This window comes from Mycteria americana, chromosome 20 (genome assembly GCF_035582795.1).
Source record: "Mycteria americana isolate JAX WOST 10 ecotype Jacksonville Zoo and Gardens chromosome 20, USCA_MyAme_1.0, whole genome shotgun sequence".
NCBI classification, from domain to species: domain Eukaryota; kingdom Metazoa; phylum Chordata; class Aves; order Ciconiiformes; family Ciconiidae; genus Mycteria; species Mycteria americana.
The window spans coordinates 5050762-5070376 of NC_134384.1; the positions used below are offsets into that span (position 1 = coordinate 5050762).

At 56.9% G+C, this 19615-nt stretch overlaps 1 protein-coding gene across 1 annotated transcript in view; it reads left to right on the forward strand.

Annotated features, from left to right (window-relative positions):
* Positions 1 to 6485: 6485 nt before the first annotated feature.
* The window catches only part of SCUBE3 (signal peptide, CUB domain and EGF like domain containing 3), a 37938-nt gene continuing 24808 nt past the window's right edge, over positions 6486 to 19615 (forward strand). Inside the window, exons 1-3 of the mRNA XM_075521558.1 lie at positions 6486 to 6789; positions 15930 to 16052; positions 17340 to 17465. Coding sequence (XP_075377673.1) covers positions 6687 to 6789; positions 15930 to 16052; positions 17340 to 17465 — 352 coding nt within the window. The 5' untranslated portion in view covers positions 6486 to 6686. The remainder of the gene's footprint in view (positions 6790 to 15929; positions 16053 to 17339; positions 17466 to 19615) is intronic.

Sequence of the window (19615 nt, forward strand, 5' to 3'; positions counted from 1 at the left end):
CCCGTAGTATTTTAAGAGCTATACATACATCATCCCGGAGGAACCCTTTTTAAAAAAAAAAAAAAAGAGAAAAAAGCCTCCCCCAAAACGCGGTGTTGACTCTAACAGCGGCATTTGTGTAAGCAACAAAATATTGACGCAGTTGGCTGGGGTCTGGCTGGGGCTTCTGGAAATAAACTGCTGCCTTGTTAAATTGTAGATGGAAATGCAAGTGGGAAAATGACTGACATCTTACACAAGGCGGGCAAATAAAATCGCTGCTTTACTACAGCGTGAAAAAACTCAGGAATTAATAGGTCTCCTTCTGCTCGGGGGTGTTGGATTTATCCCCAAGTAAGATTCATAAACTATTTTAAGGAGAGAAGTGCTACTTTTAAACACTCGTGTCTGGGTCCTGGAGTTAAAGTGGTGTCACCGGTGCCGAGTTAACCCTTGCCTTCTCGCGGCGGGCCGGCCCCGGGAGTAACGGCAGGCAGAGCAGGCAGCCCCGTTCTTGGCAGATAGCGCTCTCGCCGAATATATAGACATAGCTACACCTGATAAATGCTATGAGTTTATTTTTGAAGGGTATTAAGTACGATGTGTTCCAAGAGCTTATGTCAGAAATGCATTTCAGGCCTCAGCCTGAACTCTGAGCTTGATTTTACCTGTGTGGGACATAAAATGTATTTAAAATAAAACACCTGCTCCACAGCCACGCCTGGGATGAAGTTGAAGCAGATGCACAGAGCGTTGCTGAATCTGTCTGGGGTGTGATCCAGCGCACCCTGAAAGACTCCTGTTGACTTCAGTAGCTGTAAGAGCTATTATTGGGGTATCTTCTATGGGAAAATATGATTAACAGAGCTTTAGAGAGTGAGATATCGCTTTCCTTTCTACCCAAAGCCCCTTCCTTCTCCACCCGCATCCTGACGATCTGCCAGTTGATGTACACATGCTCGTGGAAAAGCAGGACGAGATAAAAGCCGTACGGAGCGTGCAGCAAGTCTGCCAGCAGCACGGGGTCCGACTCACCAGCAGCAATGACACCGGTGTAATTATACACGCTCCGGTATGATTTCCCAGTAATTATTCTGGAATAAAAGCCTGCCTATTTCTGTAAGAGCTTATGTCACTTGGAAAGCTGTTATAAATTCAGCTGGAAAAAGGGACCCTTATTCTGGGATAAGTGTGGTTAGTGGTTAGCTGGGAGCGGGGCTATTCCTGGCGCTGCCATCGACCTTCCTGGTGACGCCGGGTAAGTCATCTCACCTCAGCGTGTGTCACCTTCTCCTGCTGCAAACCGGGAATTACAAACAAGGGCTTTCTCCGCACGCAGCGTTTTGGGAAGCTCCGTGACACTGGAAAAAAGGTGTCACAGGGTGACAGGCAGTCATTTAGTGGGACTCGGTGCTTTTTTACCCCCCTTGGAGGCATCTTGATAAAATTGTAGGTTGGGGAAATGAGGGACGTAGCCGGGAGCTGGTGATGGGGACTGGCTGAGTTGCCAGAGCCTGGGCCGTTGGCATATTACTGGGAATACAGTGTTTTCCTCTCCGATTTTAAAAATAGTCTATTCTGTTCTGAGTTTTAGACCACACCCCTCGCAAGGGCATCGAAACGTCTCGGCTGCTGTCTTCTCGAGCCAGCTCCTTCCCGCATGCAGCGTCAGGGTACGGTATCAGCATCGATCGCCCCAACTGCCAGGTGCTCTGGATGCAGCGAAGAGGTCGGGTCCTGCCCAAGGCAGTGTTGTGCCTTTGGTCCTCACGGACTGGAGGGGAAGGGAAATCTCCCGATTCGCAGCATTGTGGCCTCTTCTTCCTCCAGTATCCCTGCCTGACTCAATAGCTGGTTCTGTGATCCCCAAGGTCCTTTACAGGAGTTTTGCTTCTGCCTGTTACTTTGCAGCAGCTTCTTGCGCAGCCTCAGAAACCCCTTTCGACTCCAGCATCACGCAAATATGCACAGTCAGAGCTGAAGATGCGGCTCGTTCAGAGTATGTGGCATTAAATTCATGCTAGAGATGAGGAGGTCTACTTTCAAAGTTTTTTTTCGTTTGCACAGATAGGTCAGGGTGGCTCACAAACCAGAATTTATCCACTCTGCCGAAGCGGGTGCTGCCCATGGAGCAGAGGAACCAACGTGCTGATGCCGAGAGGCGAAGGGAGAGTCTGCCCCGGCGTGTTCCCGCGACCTCCGTCCCTGCGCCAGCGCCGGAGCGGGGCTCGCCGCCGCTCTGAATTGGGCTCCAGCCAAGGAGGCAGAGGGGAAAAAAGCTTTTTACAGCCCATTAGTGCTCCCCAGAGCCGTTCAGCCCCTCTCGTAATAAAAGTGGTGGAAGCCACAGAAACAGTAAGGCTGGTCTGCAGAAGATGCTGGTCTGCAGAAGATGCCAACCCGCCTCCCGGCTCCATGTCCCTTCCTGGTGACTTTGCCGGAGCCGCTGACCCTCCTGGCAGCCCCGGCTGCTGGAAGTCCCTCCGGGAACGCAATAACAAGCTGGCGAGGGCTGGTCCCCCCCCGTCCGTCCCGAGCTCCCCCAGCAAAATACGCATGGGAGGGTTCCAAGTGCAAATGTGTGTGTGCTAATGGGAAATGAATTGCCTCTTGCCCCGAAGCCTTGCAGCTTGAGGAAAACAACACAGGGTCTAGGGATGACCTCATATCGCCTCCCAGGGAATGTTTTGCCAGATGAAGGGGGGAGAGGCAGCATCAAGACAGCACAATGTATGTATCTCTCTCCCTGTGTAAACATCCCTGTAGCTGCAGAAACCTCTTAAAACCCTGAATGAGAGGAGAACAGCTGCTTTGATCTGTGGATGTGGTTGTTATTTTCTAAGTGCGGATCCGTTCTTTTTTTAATTTTGCTTCAAATTAAAAAAATGCCTGTTGTGATCTTTTGCTTTTATTTCTTGGCTAGGGACTGGAGCAGGGTGCAGTAAATTTTCATTACTCCCCATGTAACCGTTTCAGCATGGTCGACAATTCCTCGCCGGCTCTTCAGCGCTGCAGCACAATGGACCAAATCTTCTGGCCCTACGTGAAGCCAAAGCAAATGGATTTTGCCCAGAAGTGCACGATGGGGAGTGGAGGCAGCGGGGAGGAGAGTCCTGCTACCTCCTTCCCTGCCCGAAACACACACACAGACACACGTGTGCACACACGGCTCGGGCTGGTCGGGTTGTCCCGATGCTTTTGAAGGGCTCCAGAGAGGGCTCCTGGGGACGGATCCGTGCCAGCCCCGCGCCGCGGCAGCAGGAGCTGGTAAGGAGCCATCGGGGCCGAAGCGCCGGGCTGTCTTGCAGGCGATTTAAGTGTGATTCATGGCCCTCCCTCCAGACTCCCTGTGTGATCTCGGGAATCTCCATCTGCCTGACTTTCCCCATCTGCGCGCCGGGCAGGGGGACGGCCCTGCGCTCGCAGGGGCACCGTGGCGTGCGCAGCCCCGGGACCTCCATCGGCCCTGCTTCTGCTCAACCAGGCGGCATGCTTTTGGAAGAAAGCAAGATTATATATATATTTTTTTAGGGAGTTTCTGAACATCAGCAGCTCACCCCAACCCCCCTGCTTTGCTGTGGTGCTTTGCAGCCCCGTTGGAGGAGCGAGACAAGGGGCTCGGCCCCTTCGCTCCCCGTGGTATGAACGATGCTGCCGCAGCCGAGGACCTGCCTTCAAAGGCAAGATCCATCCCCCAGTGCAAGGCACTGGTTTAACTGGGAGCATTTGGCCGGAGACCTGTCCCTGCCGAGGCAGTCCAGGCACACGCAAGGAGTTTGCTCGTCCCCCCGTGCTGTCACATGGCTGCCCGGTGTTTTGGCATTTTGATTACATACGATACTGTGTATTTAAGACTGGTTTATGGGTGTTTATACTAATGCGTAAACCTGTAATTTAGAAGCTCGGTTATAAATCAACATCGCTGAAGGTCTTGTCCCTCATGCCTTGAGATCGGTCTCCAGATTTAGAAGACAGGTTAGAGAGACAAAAAAAAAAAGGAGGACTGTTTAGTTTTCCTCTGGTTATGATGATAAAGGATCACGGGATGGGATGCGAGTGTGTCCTGCTCTGAGGTGCGGCAGCCGGGCACAGGGATCCACCGGCATAAGCGAGCGGAGAGTTTCCATTTTGACTCTGCTCTTACGACAGCCATAAGAGACTTGTGTTTACATGGCAAATCTCAGCCCGGAAAGAAAAGCGCTGCCACAGCCGCTGAGCCGATGCCCGTGGGAGGGTGGTAGCATCCCACTAGCGACGTTCTTGCCTTGTGCCAGGCCGTGGGCTGCAAGGACCAGAGCCCCTTCCCGCTTGGCACTGCACGCGAGGAGGAGCAGCCTTCGTCCCCAAGAGCTCCTGGCGCAGACTGGGGCTGCGGGAGAGCCAGGAGCCTCCTCCAGTGGTAGTGCTGAGCGGGATAGCAGATTCCCACTGGGTGGTCATGGTCCTCTCCCGATACGTCCTAACGATGACACCTCTGTATTCATATTTTTATATACAAAATTATTTTACAGCTTTAAGAATCATTTCTGCGCCTCTGCCCCTTCCCAGGCTGCCCTGTAGCCTGGCTGTGCCAGGAATGATTTTGCATTACTGGTTTGATTCAATATAGCGTAGCGAGATGTGCTGTGAGTTACTGGGGCTGGTCATGTCGGTGCAAGTGCTCTTCTGCTGGATTTCTTATCCAACCGGGCTATGGCAGGGCCAGTCGTCCCTGTTGAGAAATGCCTTTTAGCTACGGTGGGCTGGAAGACGTGAGGCAGGCAGACACCCCTGGCTCCGGGTTCACCTGCAGCCACCATGCAAACCTGAATTTGAACGCTGGAGATTCGTGTTGGGTGTAACGAGCGTGTCTGTGCATCTGTCCTTCAGCTGATCCTGGTCTCCTGCTCCCCTGGAAGGGGTTCGGTTCCTGCAAGGGGTTAGGACCCCGACGCTTTGCGTGGGGGACCTGCTAGCAGCAAGCAGAGCTACATGAGTGCAGGACGGCTCTGCAGGACTGGGAGGGAGAGCCTTGCCCTTGGCCTCTGCCTTCGGAAAGACCCAGCGTGCAGAGGAGCTCCCAGTTTCCACGCGTGCTGCTCTCCTGGGCCAGCCGCGCTGCATCTATCCTATCTAAAGCAGACCTGCTCTTGCAGACTTCCTCCCGCAGGGAAGGTCCCTGTCCCCTGAAGGCAGCCCAAGGGTTATGCGTTTTTGTAGGGAAAGCATAACTGACCCAGGGACTCCTCAGCATCCTCCTGTCCAGCCGCGGTCCCTCCCCTCCTCTCCACAGCGAGATGGCAGCGGGTACCTCGGCTTAGCTGGACGTCTTCCATCGCCTCCAGCCGCCTGTATCGTATCTTTAGGGGTTATTAGGACAAAAGGGGATACGAGAGGCTGCAGGGGCAGCACAGTGGGCTGGGAGGACCCCGTGGGCAGGATGACCCTGTGGGCAGGATGACTGCTGGGGCCGTGGGACCCCAGCACACCTTCCTCCCGGCCCCGCTCCCGGCTCCCAGCCTTATCTCCCGCTGCAATTTCCTGGCTGGCGATGCCTCTCCTGACTCCGGGAGCAGGAACACCCTGGAAGAGAGACGGTACCAGCAGCTCCCAGTGCAGGGACGGTCACGGGGTGCGGCAGAGGGTCCCCCTGCACCCCTGGGATGCCAGGCTGCGAGAGGCTCCCGCAAGCAAGCAAAAAACCCCTGAATATTTCAGAAAGGTCTTTGTCTTCCCCCCTCCGCCCTTATTTCCAGTCCCCCCTCCCCACCTCTCCCTTGCAAACAGCAGAGCTGCTCTCTGGTCCCGCTCTCCACCGGCCCAGCACCCCAAGACGCTCCCGCAGCCGCCGAGCCCAGCCAGGTCGTGCCATCTGCAAACTCTTTTTTTTTTTTTTTTTTCCCCTTTCTTATTTATACATTTTTCCTTCCCCTTTTCTTTTCCACCCATTGCCTTTTCCCATGCCATACGCCTCCCCTTGCCCCCCCCCTCCCCTCGCCGCCACCCCAAGCCCTCGGCTGGCCGAGGGGCTGCGAGGTGCGGGGTGGGTCTGGGGGTTGCGGGGGGCTTTGCATTGATGCATTGATCGCCCATGGTCTCCGCCTGACCTCCCTGCTCCCAGGGAAGCAGTCTCCATGGCTACTGGCCCTTCTCCTCCAGCGCAGACTGTAAATTCCTGCAGGCAAAGCCCAGCCTTGGGGGTGCGAGGGGGGGAGCCGGGAAGGAGTAACCAAAGCCAAATAGAAAGAAAGAAAGGCTGGGAGAAAAAGGGCGTTGCTTGGATGGGGCTCTCCTTTCCACTCCCCTTTCTCAGGTCCCCAGCACCAGGGCAAGGCGCCTGCTTCCCCCCTCCAGCGCTGCTGCTCCTGCTGCTGCTGCTGCTCTCTTGCAAAACTGGAATTGGCTGGGATTATTTAAGGAAAAAAAAAAAAAAAAAAAAAAAAAAGAGCAGGAGAAGGGATCAGAGCAGCCGCCAGAGAGAGGGCGATAGAGTCCACTTTCCTCCAACTGCCCTGGGTCTCCTTCCCTCACTCTCTCCTCTTTAGCAACACCAAGAGCCCCAAACTGAACCCAGAGCAGCTTTTTCCATCAGTTCAGTTCCCTTCCCTCCCTCTGCCTCACACCCGGCAAGAAGAGAGCCCCTTCCTCCTCTTGATTTCCCTTCGCATGCTCAGCCTCTTGTTTCCTTTAAAGCACTAGAAATCCCCCCTTCTTGCCCCCACTCCTCCATGCAGACTGGGATTGCAATGGGAGCTTTGCAGATTGCTGGATTTTCCATCCTTTTCTTTCTCCTCCACTCTGGAAACACGCTGGCAAATAAAGCCAGTCAAGGTAAGAGAAAATCTTCCCAGCTCGAAGGGTTGCTGTTTGATGTGTGTATTAGGTAGCCGGACCTCCTCTTTAGATCTGGGATTTTATATGCAGGCTGGAGAAATTAGCAGCAATAACAACAAACAGTGGAGGGGATTTGAAATGTTGCTCGCAGATATTCTTGCCTGTTGCCTTTGATTGGGGTTGGTTTTTTGTAAACTCTTTAATGAGTTGCATTTCTTGCACTTTATTTTTTTTGGTTCGGACTCTTTATCTCAAGGCAGGGGGTGCAGAGGCAGCAAACTAGGGTGGGCAAACAAGTCTGCACCCCTCACGAGGGAAATGTTGCGGTTCGGAGGGGCTTGGGGGGCTTTTCTGGTTTTCGGGTTTCGGCGTCTGCGAGATGGGGATAACACCCCCGGCGGTGCGGGCGAGGAGGGCTCGTTTCGGGCTGGGGCGGAGGGAAGGGACGGCGGAGCGGGTATCTGTAATGCTGGGAGGTTGCGTTTGTCTGTTTTACATAGGCGCGGGTTGAATCTCAAACGTTGTGCTATAGGGGTGTGGGCTGCAGAAAACTTCGGGTAGCTGAACACAGCAAAGCCTGAAAAACACGGGAGCTCTTTCCCTGTCTCTAGAACAGAGAGGTATGTCCCATCGTTATCAAGTTCAGGCTTTTCTGTTTCGCCACTCCCGTATCGAGCCAGAGTTTCTCCTTCACGAACGTACACATGTAGCTTTATGTATAGTCTATCTATACCTTAGGTTTTCTATAGCACCTCTATATTTAGCTGGGATTTTTCTCTATACACACGCGCAGGAGTGCGTGCGCACGCCCAGACACACACAGCCCTATGTGCATGGTCCTGTTGGCTGACTCCAAGGGGTTTTTTTCTCCTTAATTCACCACTATCTATACAATCTGCTGGTTTTTCTTTTTTTTTTTTTTTTCTTCCCCATAGTGCTTAACAGTATGCAAGATTTATCAAAACCAGCTTTGGCTCTTGCTATTGTAGTAGCTGCGTGTTTATGCGTACAGCGAGATTAAATAGTGTGTGAATGAAATATAGGAGCGCAGGATATAATTAAAGATCTCTTGTAGGCATTAGTAACAGGCGTATTTCAGCCACGCGCATGGTCGTCCCGAGCCCTGTCACCGACAAAGTTAGAAGGAATTTCAAGGCTATTGTCTTATCTGGCTTAAAGTGTTTTTAAAACAATAGGCGACTTTTCGGGAGGGCAGTCTGGGCAAGCACAGGGGAGATTTTCCAGGGCAAAGGTTTGGTAAGAAGGCGTCCAGCTTCACGTAAAGCTTTATGATTTAGGCTTAGAAAGGAATGCTTAGGTTTTTATCCCCCCTCAAATTATCTTGAGTGTATGCATTGCTTTCATTTCTTATCATAATATTTATTTATTAAGGCCTTTTGGTTTCCAGTTCCATTTAAGCCTGCGCCAGAATTGCATTAAAATAGCAAAGTAAAATTCCATCGTGCAGAGACTTGACAGATCCCTTCGGGGAAGGAGAGGGGTGGAGTGGGGGTGGAGAGAGGTGAGCTCAATCCTGCGCCGGGGTAAATCGCCCGCCGTACGCCCGGGATGGTGCTGGCTCCTCCCGGCCCCCGGCGAAGGCACTGGGCAGACCCAGCGGGTCCGGCCGCTCTGCAGCCGGGAGAGGGGTTCGGGATGGAGAATTAATCCCCAGAGCCACTGCTGGGGGGTCCCGCGGGGTGGTGAGGGGGAAGCAGATGCGGAGGGGTGAAGGTTGGTGCCCGCAGGGATGCTGGGGGATGTGAGGTCCCTGGACCCGGTCCCTTTTGGACGAGGCTGAACTCACGGACCCGGCATCACCTATGGCAGATGAAAACCGTGCTTTTCCTAGGAATCCACTATCGCCTGTTTTTCTGCATGCACAAGCGTTGTTGAGCTCTTGGAAGCCACCCCGGGCGCCTGGGGCACGTTTTAGTAGGATATTGCTGAACAGCATCGGGCATCCCCCCTGCATCTGCGGGGTGATGCCCCAAGGATGGACATCACCCCTCACCGAAGCCTTTGCCCTTTCGGGGGACAGCCACCCTCGCCAGGTGACTGTCACGGGCTGGGGACGGCTCCTCTCCCGTCGGATGGGCTTGTTTTGCCGTGATACCATCGCACCGTGGGTAGGGCTTGCTGGCTCATTTCTCGCGCTGAATTACCCCGGAAAGTTTAGTCTGTAGGGAAGGAAGGATTTAGCAGAGCCATCCACCGGGCCTGGAGGGTGTCTGCCAGAGGACCTGGCTGTCGGCGGGGTTTATTGGGTCAGTTTAGGGCTAGGAAAGCTTTCAAGAGGAGAATTGACAATATAAATCCAAATAACCCCGGGGAGGCTCCTGACACGCACTCAGCTGGGATGAAGTCTCCCTGCGGTCCCCACGCCGAGCTGCCCGAACGGCCCCAAGCTGCTGCCGTACCCACAGCTCCCCTGTTTTTTGGACAGCTAATGCCACCCCCGGTCCCATCCTGTCATCCGTCAGTCCGTCTCACAACCTGCCAGGCAGAAGAGCCTGTCCTGAGCTCCCACTCTCGGCGGACAAGTGCCCGTGCCCATCGGCTGCCGGCATCGCTCCCTCCCTGTGCCCTGGGGAGGATGGAGCCCAAGGGCTGGCAGGTTTGCACCCTCCCCTTGTACCAGGCAGCACCCGGATCTGCCCTTGCCATGCTCCTCTGGCAGCACCCCCGTAACTGGGATTCGCCCCCTTTTCCTGCAACCCAATTGCACGTCCCCTCAGATGGTGCCAGGGGAACAGGGCTGGGGGGGAGATGCAGCATCTCCCTGGGGGACCCTGGCACCCCAGTTTGCAGCCCCTGGCACCCCAGTTTGCAGCCCCTGGCACTCCCGCAGCCCCCCCCACCCACCCAGCGTGGCGTCCTGAGTGGGACCCTGGCCCCAGCCCAGCTCGATGGTCACCCGTGGGTAAACCCAGCCCTTTTGGCCGGTGCCGCGCAGCCGCCCAGGGACGGAGCCACCATCGCGCGCGAGGGGCTGGGTTCGGTGGGGATGCACCTGCAGAGCCTACGCCGCCAGGGATTATTTTTTTATTTTTTTTATATATATATATATTTTTTTTAGGAGTCTAAAATTTTCCAATTGCAGCGTGGAGATGCTGTTGGATTCCCCTCCCATCTCCGCCGAACCTCCTCCCCCTTGGCCTCCGCTTTCCTCCCTCTCATGCATTCACAGTGTGCGACTGTTGTGCCTGTCCCCTCCACCCCTCTGAAATATGAAATGTAAAACTGTAAACATTTCAACATACAGCAGTTCAAAGGAGATCTTTGACTGAGGGCGTCTAACATGCCTGTACCGAGATTAAAAAGAGGAGGGGGGGGGGGTAGGAAGGAGGGAAGAAGAGTTTTTTTGTAACTGCCAACGGGAGTATAAATATTCAGACACCTCGAGTCTTCCAGTGCGGAGATGTATTGCTGTCTCCAAACTGCTCGGGAGTTTTTATTTTTTTTTCTTTTATTTTTATATAGATTTTTCCTTTGCAGACGGTCGCACCGGAGTAATCCATTTAGGAAAAAAATATGCATGAATAACCTTAACCTTCACTTTCAAAATTATAAGTCCCCCGAGAGACTTTAGGAGAAGCCTGGGATGGCAAATAAAGTTTGCTCTGTCTCGCGGCGCTGGAGGAAGCCCGGCCGGCCGCATTTTGGCCAGGCCGTCTTCCCCACTGGAGATTTTGCGATTGTTGCTCCCAAAGCCGAAAACAAACACATTTTTTGAAGGCAAGGCTTGGTCGGCCTGATAAGCCAAAGGAACAACAACGGCCGTGACAATTCCCCGGGGAGATGAACACGCCGTTGGCGTGGAGCATCAAACCCTCCTTGGAGAAATCGCGGCTGAATTGAGCCGAAGCGACCGGGGTTGGCACGAGGAGGTGGGATCGGGATGGAGGGAGCGTTTCCAACCCAGGGGATGCCGGATCTGGTGGTGGGTCTGCGACCCCTCGGGATGACCCGGGCTGGGGCAGGGGATGGGGAGCTCAGCATGGTTCTGCCCTCGTGGGAGTGGGAAGCATCGATGGGGGGGGGGGGAAGCCCCTTTTGGGGCGCTGCCAGCTTTGGGGAAGCAAAACCCAGGGCGAGGGGTGCAGAGCGGGGGCTGGGCATGGGGCGATGGGGTCACCAGGCTGGGACCCCCCCCCCCCCCCCAGCTCCTCGCTGCGACTTGTGGTTCCTCCTCCTTCATCCGTGCTCCGTCGTTCCGCAGGGCCAAGCACCGCGGCTGCATCTGCCGGGTCCCACCTGCTTTCGGGAGAGCTGGGTGGACGTGTGGGGCGTTGGGCTCCTGCAGCGGGGCCGGTGCAGGGGTCTCCATCGCACGGTGAGATGCAGGCATCCCCTCCGACCCGACCTGAGCGCCGGTACCCGCCCAGGGACCGCTGGCACGGCATCCCCCGTACGGCATCCCCGGCACGGCACCCCCCTCCCGGCAACAAGCCGTCACCCAGCACCCGAGTTAGATCTCCAGTTCAGGTGACGCATCTTTGACCGATTTACCAAAAGCCGCCCCGCAGAGCATCTTCCTCCCCTCTCGCCAGCCCCCGGCCCCCGGCCCCTCCCGGCGGGATGCCATCGCCTGCACTGGAGCCAGGCGCGGCCGTGCCCTGCGCCCGTCCCGGCGTGGCACAGCACGAGTCGCCCTCGTGAGCTCCCCGGGCGAACAAATGATTAATAAACTGCACCGCAGTGTCTGAGGTGGTTATTAATACCCTGGTAAAAAGAGCTACTGAAGTTATAAAGCTTTAATTTGGCATTAAGGCTGAGTGGAAACTCCGCGTGTCTGCCAACAGCTACACACACATCCCTATACAGACAGGCTGTTAATATATATGCCTATAGAAAAATAAAGAATAAAATTAATTTGAAAGAAAAAGCTGAAGCGCTTGCAGAAGAGAGAAAAAGGATGGTGGTTTTGTTTGTTTAGGGGTTTTCTGGTGGGTTTTTGCTGCCCTGTTTTGGCCCCCTCCTCAAATTTATTGGGACTTTCAGCCTATGGATAAAACCATCCTTTATTATTTATTATTTTTTTAAAAAACAAAATAAGGAAGCGAGGAAAAAGCCTCAATCCAGGCTCTAAAAATATACAAGCTGTTGCTTTATCCCCCCTCACTGTCACGTATCGCGGGCGGCGTGATGCCGCAGGGCAGGGCACAAGCGTGGGACCCAGGTGCCCAAGGGCTCCGCCACCGCCTTCCCCGCCGGCCTCAGTCAAAGCCCTTCACCTCCCCGGTGGGTGCACGCCGGTCCCGGGGGGTTGGCGGTCCCCCCGCTTTTGGCACGCTCGAAATGGCAGTGGCGTTGAAACTGTCTGCCTCCGCTGCCTTTGAAATGGAGAATAAAGCTGCAGCTGGAGCGGAACGGGGCCCAACAGCCAGCGCTGGAAAATCCCACCCACAACGGAATAAAAAACATCGCCCGAGGCGCGGGGCGAACGCCGCAGCCTCCTGCCCTTCGCCGCAAACCCCCCGGCACGGCGTGGCGGTGATGCCGAGGATGCTCTTGCCCTCTGACGAGCCCTAATTAGCCCCAAAGCGTGGTGGGATGGGGAGGTGGGGCTGGGCAGGGAGCAGGGGCCGCCGAATGTGGGCGAGACCGTGGGTCCCCGACGGGACTCGGCATCTTCATCAAAATTAAATTCCCCACCTGATGCAAAATCCTCCAGTTCTGGGGACTGGGGGCACGATGCGCTCATCTGCACCATCCGGCTTGGGCCCTTTTCAGGCAACTTTGGGTGAAAAAGGGCATCTTTGATTATTCGTGCAGGTCTGCAGAGGGTCCTGACCGGCAAACCCCCCCAAAAACCCCACCTGGGTTTGGGATCTGGACTTCAAAAGCCTCCCCCCCGAGCAGGGGGATGAGCAGGGCGCACCCCAGCAAGGATTTTGCAAGAGCAAATAAGGATGGGAACATCAATAAGGATTTTTAAAAAAAATCTTCTCTTTGCTTGGCTTGAAAATGAAATCCCTCGCGCCTTGGTGGTGGCTGGAAGCACCTGCAGCGTGGCCGCGGGCGTTTTTTTGGATGGAGAAAATTCTCCTGCGGGAAAAGCAGGCTGTCCTGACGGCAAACCTTCCCTCGCGTGGGAAAACGCCGCTCGTGTTGACAAAAATGCAAAAATTTAGTTTTTCAGAGGGCTTTTTTTTTTAATTCACTACATCATTTCTGAAGGATACTTCTTAGGAGCCAAAATTTCAGCATTCTGAAATTAGGATCTTTGCCAGTCTTGGGATGGCTCCTGGGGTGCCGAGGAGGGTATTTATTCACCCTTCCCACACATACACACACTTTTTTCCCCTTTTTTTTCCCTTTTTTTTATAATCCTGTAACCTTTCAGAATGTCTCCAGCTTTGGAAAAATTACAGAGTGGCAAATTTATAATGTTTTCTTTTGTACTTTTGCTGCTGTGTAATCTTTCCAAAGTTAGAGAAGTTTTGAAGTTACAGAATGGAAAAAAAAAAAAAAAGATAGAAAAAAAAAATAATATACATGTGCGAGTGGGAAAGGCACGGCATTGTGTTCAGCGCCGCGCAGACGTTGTTCATTGTCTTGAGTTTGAGGGCACAGGAGGGAAAAGAAATAGAAAATAAAACCCCAAAATAAGTGAGATTTCTGGCAAAAGGCTGGGAAAATGTCAATGATGTGATGTCTGATGGATGCTTCACGGTTTGGGTGTTTTTAGGGGAAGGAGATGGGGGTTGATGGATAGTCCGTACTGTTTGGGTGCTGGTTCCCACCTGTACGTCAGGGTGGGTGCCTGGGGTGCTGGGACCCGGCAACTCTCGCCCTGGGACCATCGGCTCGAAGCATCGAGCTGTGATTTATAACCTGGGGGGGGGGGAGAGCCGAGGGAGGGCTCCGAACCACACAGGGTCAGGACCAGGGTTTGCAAATTCAGTAGATCTTTGGGTCAGCGTCAGCTTCGCTGCCGTCACGTCCCCGTGCCCGTCGCTGCCCGTGAAGCGGTGAGCGCTCGATGTCCCCCCCGCGTCCCCCCGCTCCGGTGCCGCATCCCTCCCGCCACCCACCCAAGAGCCCCAGCCAGGGATGCTGGAGCCGGAGGCGAAGCCGCTGCGATGCCGAGCAACGGTGCTCGCCGGCGATGGAGGTGCTTCCTCCTGTGCCGAAAGGCTCTTTAAGCCTGAAAACGTGGTGGGGAAGGAGCGAGCTCTGCGCTCCTGGGGCTTTTGCAGGTCGTCTTCTGCCCGTGATTATTTGCGCCTGCTTTTCGGTTTGTGGGACGGGGCCTTTGCGGGCGGGTCAGGGGTGCGGTGGGGCGGCCGTGCCCCGGGGCAGGGACAGGGTTTGCAGCCAGATGTGAAGTTTGGCCGGGGAGGAACTGAACCTGAGCCACGCTCAGCTCCCCGAAAGGACAACGGCCCCCCTGAGCCCCTGCGGGACCCCCGGCACAGGGCGGGCTGCCAGCCTCTCCCCGGGGCTGCCGTCGGGTGCTGGGGTGGTCGCAGCGCGGTGGCACTGCGGCCGCTGCCATGGGTGCTGGAGGCAACGGTGCCGGCCGGGAGCAGGGTGCCGGTCCCCCGTGCAATCCCTCCGTCGTCCCCGCCGCGGTGGGTCAGCCTCCAGCCGGTGATTAATGGCCCAAGGGAGGCCGTGGTGGCCGCGGGCCATGGCTAATGTCAAATAACAAATATGAATGCGGGCTGTAAATATTTATACAATGCGCAGGCACGTGCCGCCTCCCTGGTGCAAAGGCAAAGCTCTCTTCCCCCCGGCCGGGTGACTCACATCTCCCGGCAAAAAACCGCCGGGGTGGCCGGGAGAGGGCTTGGGCCAGCGTTCCCGTAGCCGTGGCCCCCGTCCCGGCGGGGCTGGCAGGGCTGTCTGCCCACCCGCGGCTTGCAGGGATGTTTTATGTCTTTGGGGACGTCCCGGAGCACTTCTGTTCTTGGGGTTGCTGAAAAGCAGCTTTTTAAAGACGGCTTGGAGCTTCGCAGCCTCAGGCTCCTCTTTATGGGGTACAGGGAAGCTGAAGGGACCCTCAGGTCCCCCTTCCCTGATGGGACCCTCCCCGTCTCCGTGGGAGGCGGCGGAGGCCAACCCCCCCCCGGGAGCAGCGCTGACGCTCTCCACGTGCCCGCGGAGTCGGACCGGGGAGCCCTGGGGTGCTCTGGGAGCCCTGCCCGTAGCCGAGGGGCCGGGGGCGATGCTCAAGCCCCCACCTCCCCCCCCGGGGGCCCCCAGCTGCCTTACGGCACTGCCAGGCATCCTCAGCCAGAGAGGGGGATGAGCCCGCTCCGGGGCACCGCATCTCCCTCGCTGCCTGCGCAGGGAAGGCGGAGAGCAGCCGGGTGAGCAGCTTCTCGCTCATAAACCTCCGCCCCACGCGCTCGAGGCTGCTCTGTTTCCCAAATAGCATTAAAACCTCCGCTCCCGCGGCCTCCCGCCATGGCAGACCCTTGGGCATCGCCACTTGAGGCCGTTACGGGCACGTGATGCTCTGGACGTGACGGCCCGGGTACCACGGCGCTGCATCCCGGATAAGCGGGTCGAGGGGCAAAGGGGGCCGAGGGGGCCGCGGATTTTGGCTGTGCCCCTGAGGAAGCCTTGATGTTTTTCCCAGTTCTCCCTCCTGCTTCCCGCTCCCGGCTCCCAGGTTTATTTAATGCGGTCCCTGCTAATTCGTGCACATTCCTCCGCGCCTAAGAATAGAAAACGATGACGATTATTTGGGTGACTGGTCGGCTCAGGAAATGGCTAATTGGAGACAGAGACTTTCACCTCTGCCTGGGCTGGCTCCAGCCGGGACTATGGGCGCCTGAGCGGTGTTTCCTACCATCAGACGCGCAAAACGGTCGGGGAGTCTCAGGGTGGTTTGTTGTAGGAGAGCGGGGACGCCGGCAGCGCGGTTTGGGAGCGCTCGCCGCTCCAGCGCCCAGTCCTGAGCCCATCACCCGTTGCGTCAGGGCTGGGTGTGGCGAAGGCACTAAGGAGCAAAGCAGCAGCGTTGCTCCCTCGAGCCTTTCTGGTTCGCGTGTGGGTTAAAAAGCTGGAGGGCTGCTTGGTTTCATCGCCTCGGGTGATGGCTCCCAGGGGGAGACGGGGAGAGCTCCCCCCGGCTCCCCCCACGGCTCCCCCCACGGCTCCCCCCACCTCTCCCCTTGCAGATGTCGACGAGTGCGTGGAGGGCACCGACAACTGCCACATCGACGCCATCTGCCAGAACACCCCCAAGTCCTACAAGTGCATCTGCAAGTCCGGCTACACCGGCGACGGGAAGCACTGCAAAGGTAGGGCCATGCCACCGCCGCTGGAGCCGGAGCCCTCCGGCGAGTGCCGGCCCCGGCAGGTCGGAGGCAGGCGGTGGCTCGCCAGCAACGTCCCCTGCCCTTGCAAAAAGGGCTGCTCGTGTACCCCAGCCCACTGCAAACCTTTTATTCCCCTTTTCTGCCCCAAACTCCTGGCCCGTTGACGCTGCGATACGTGGGGATGGAGGGGAGCGTGACCGTCCCCGCCGGCGGCGGTGGCGGCCATCGCGCTCCCTCCCCTGCTCCGCGAAGAGCCGCGTTTGGGCTGGGGCTGCCCAGGCCCAGGAGGGGTCACCTGGGGCTTGTTTTAAACAAAGCTGGGCTTTTTTTACCTGCCGGATTTCCAACCCAAAGGCTGCGAAACTAGGTTAGCAGATAAAACATGAGAAGCTCAAAAAGAAGATATAGAGGTATAGGTATAGGTGATATAGGTATAGATGTAGATGTAGGTATAGATGTAGATATAAATATAGGTATAAGATACAGATATATAGATATAGATATATATAGAAATAGAAATAGATATAGATATAGAGATATAGATACAGATATAGAGATAGATATAGAGATAGAGATAGATACAGATAGAGATAGATACAGATATAGATATAGATATAGATAGATAGATACAGATATACAGATATATAGATAGATATATAGATATATATACAGATATATAGATATATAGATAGATACAGATAGATAGATAGATACAGATAGATAGATAGATACAGATACAGATATAGATAGATATATGCAGCTGAGTGGGGCATGGAAAGAAAATGGGCTCCTCGGAGGAGCGGCACCAGGAAAGCAGGAGCGGGGCAGGGGAAAAATTCCCAGCTCTGCTCGGAGCGGGTCCAGGGTTGGGATGGGCCGAGTACAAATAGCAGAGGGATTAAGGCGCGCTCCAGGCACAGCGAGGCTTCGCCATGGAGACGGGCTGCTCTGCCCACCACCGTCGGGAAATCCCGTGGGATTCCCAGAGCTCTCCCCAGGCCGCTGCGCTGTGCCGAGGCTTTAAGGTTAGCTGGAAGTCCAGGGTCTAGACTGGGGAGGACAGGGGATGTTTTTGCAGGGCGTGGAGGGATGCTGTGGGTGACGACGGAGCTGGGGACCTGCCGGAATAAGCAGAGACAGCGGAGACCCCAGGGCGCAATATCGGCCGGGTCGCAAACACGCTGGAGCTGGGGAGCAGCGCCCGTGCAGCGAGTTGGCCGTCCTCAGCCGGGGCAGCCCCGCAGCTCTCCTGCCCTCCTCTCTCCACAGACGTCGACGAGTGCGAGCGGGAAGACAACGCGGGCTGCGTCCACGAGTGCGTCAACATCCCCGGCAACTACCGCTGTACCTGCTACGACGGCTTCCGCCTGGCGCACGACGGCCACAACTGCTTAGGTGAGGGACAGGCCCCCGGCGCACGGCGGGGTGGGATGCCGGCGTGTCGCGGCCGCTCAGCGGCTCTGGCACCTTGGCACCAGCCTGCTGGCTTGCTTTGCCGGGCACCTCCCGAGCTCTGACCCCCCCAGGCCCCTTGCAGAGCCGGGGGACCGTGGTGGCACTCCCAGGGCAGCAAGCCAGACGTGTCCCGTGCCGCGATGGCTCGCCAGGGACGGGATTGCTCCCCGTTGCACGGGGGCGATGCCGAGGGAGGATGTTCCGTGCTGGGAGAAAAACTTGCTCCATGGGTCCATCCATAGGCTGGAGGAGGCTGGGGTAAGGCAAGACGGGGAGGGTTGGGTTTGGGGATGCCGGGCGTGAGTCGCAGCCTCCCCGCGGCCGCGTCCTGCTGCGGCGAGCGGCTGGACCGGCAGCTCTGCTCTGCTGCCGAAGGCAGGACCAGCCGGTGGGACTCAACCGGGCCCTGCCGCTCGCTCGGCTCGTGCTTGAGGTCAGCCCTGCACCTGCCAAAATAGATGAGTTAATAGCAAATACGGTGGGGATGGGAACCAGCGAAGGGACTGGGTAAATAATCTCCGGGCCAAGACAAACCCGGCATCTGCCTACGGAGCGGCCGTGCATCCTCCCCGCCACTTCCCACCGCCCCAAACTGCATCCGGCCGCGGCGAAGCCAAAGCTCCCGGCAGAGCCCTGGGGCCGGCCGGGCTGCCCGCGCCCCGGCACCCGCTTCCTCCCGTGGCACCCGCGGGTGGGATCGCCGGGGCATGGGGCCGCCTGCCTTCCCTCCGCCTGGAGCTCATGCTATTCTCTAATTAGTGTCTGCAGAGGGGTCATTAATGAGCTCATCACTGGGAGGAGGAGGAGGGGGAAGGGATTATGGACACATACGCTTTGCATTAACCACCATCACCGGGATCTTTGCAGCCTCCTCGGGGAGGGGGGAGATTTACACAGCTGGGAGGAGGCGCGGGCGGGCGGCTCTGCCTTCCTCTCCCGGGGGAGGATGAGCCCGAGGAGAAGAAAAGAAAGCCGGGCTTGGTGAGCCGCAGACGTCATGTGTTTACAGAGTTGGGTGGGAGGGGATGGAGGTGGCTGGGGAGCAGCCGGGTGAGGGGGGACCTGGGGGGGGGCAGCCCCGGCTCCCCCCTTGAGCCTTTCCTCGGCTCGTCCCAGCAGCTCGGCCGCGTTGCTTTGCCGTAGGGATGGTGCAGGTTTATCCCCCGGAGCCCATTTTACACAGGAGGATGTCGAGACCCTCTGCTCTCCGGCTGGGTTTGCTCAGCGGCTGCTCTCGGGGGGCAGCAGAGATGCCCCCCAGCAGGTTTTTTCCCCATCCTCCTTCCCCCCGATCCTGACCGTGCTTTGCCCAGCCTGCAAGCACCCCCGCTTAGCCAAACGAAAGAGAAGCAGAGCAAAGAGGAGGGTGATGCCCAGGCTTTGCTGGCACCGCAGGCAGCGGCCGAGGCGGAGGCGGGTTGGGGTGCGAGCCCACCCGAGCCCACCGCCCCCCTCGTCACCCACCCCGGCCGACCTTTTGAACGGGGACAGGAATTCGAGCCCCCGTCCTGACACGGGCCCTGCTGGCTTCTCCCCATCTCCGTTGTATTTAATGAAACAGGTATTAGAGCGGCGGAGTCCCGTTTCAGCCATCAGGTGTGAATGGCTGCCTCCTCATTTTTGTGCGGAGCTTGAAGGAGAAGTCGCTAGACGTTAAGCCCTTGTTATAAGCGGGGGGATTTGAGGAGAGTTATTGGCATCTGCGGGACGTAGCTTGGCTGGGACGAGCCTCGGAGGAAGCCGCAAGCCTCTTGCCGTCGCGGAGGACGTCCCTTTTTCCTTCTGCCCGGCTGTCAGCCCTAGCCTGCCCCACGGGCGCCCGGGGTGAGGTGATGTTCTCGACACCTCCTTCCCAAGGTAGCGGGTTTGGGGGGTGCTCCTGGGCTCTGCTGCCGGGGCGGTTCCCAGCTGGAGCTGCAGCCCTGCTTTGATTTCTGAGCATCCCCCGGGGCTTGCCTGGGGCTGGGGCACGGTGCGAGGCACCCGCGCTGCTCGGGCATCCGTCAGCCCGTCCATCTCTTTGTCCAAAAGCAAGGGGGTTCGGTGCGTGCCGTGCTGCTGAGGGAGGAGGGCGGTGCTGGGGGGCCGGG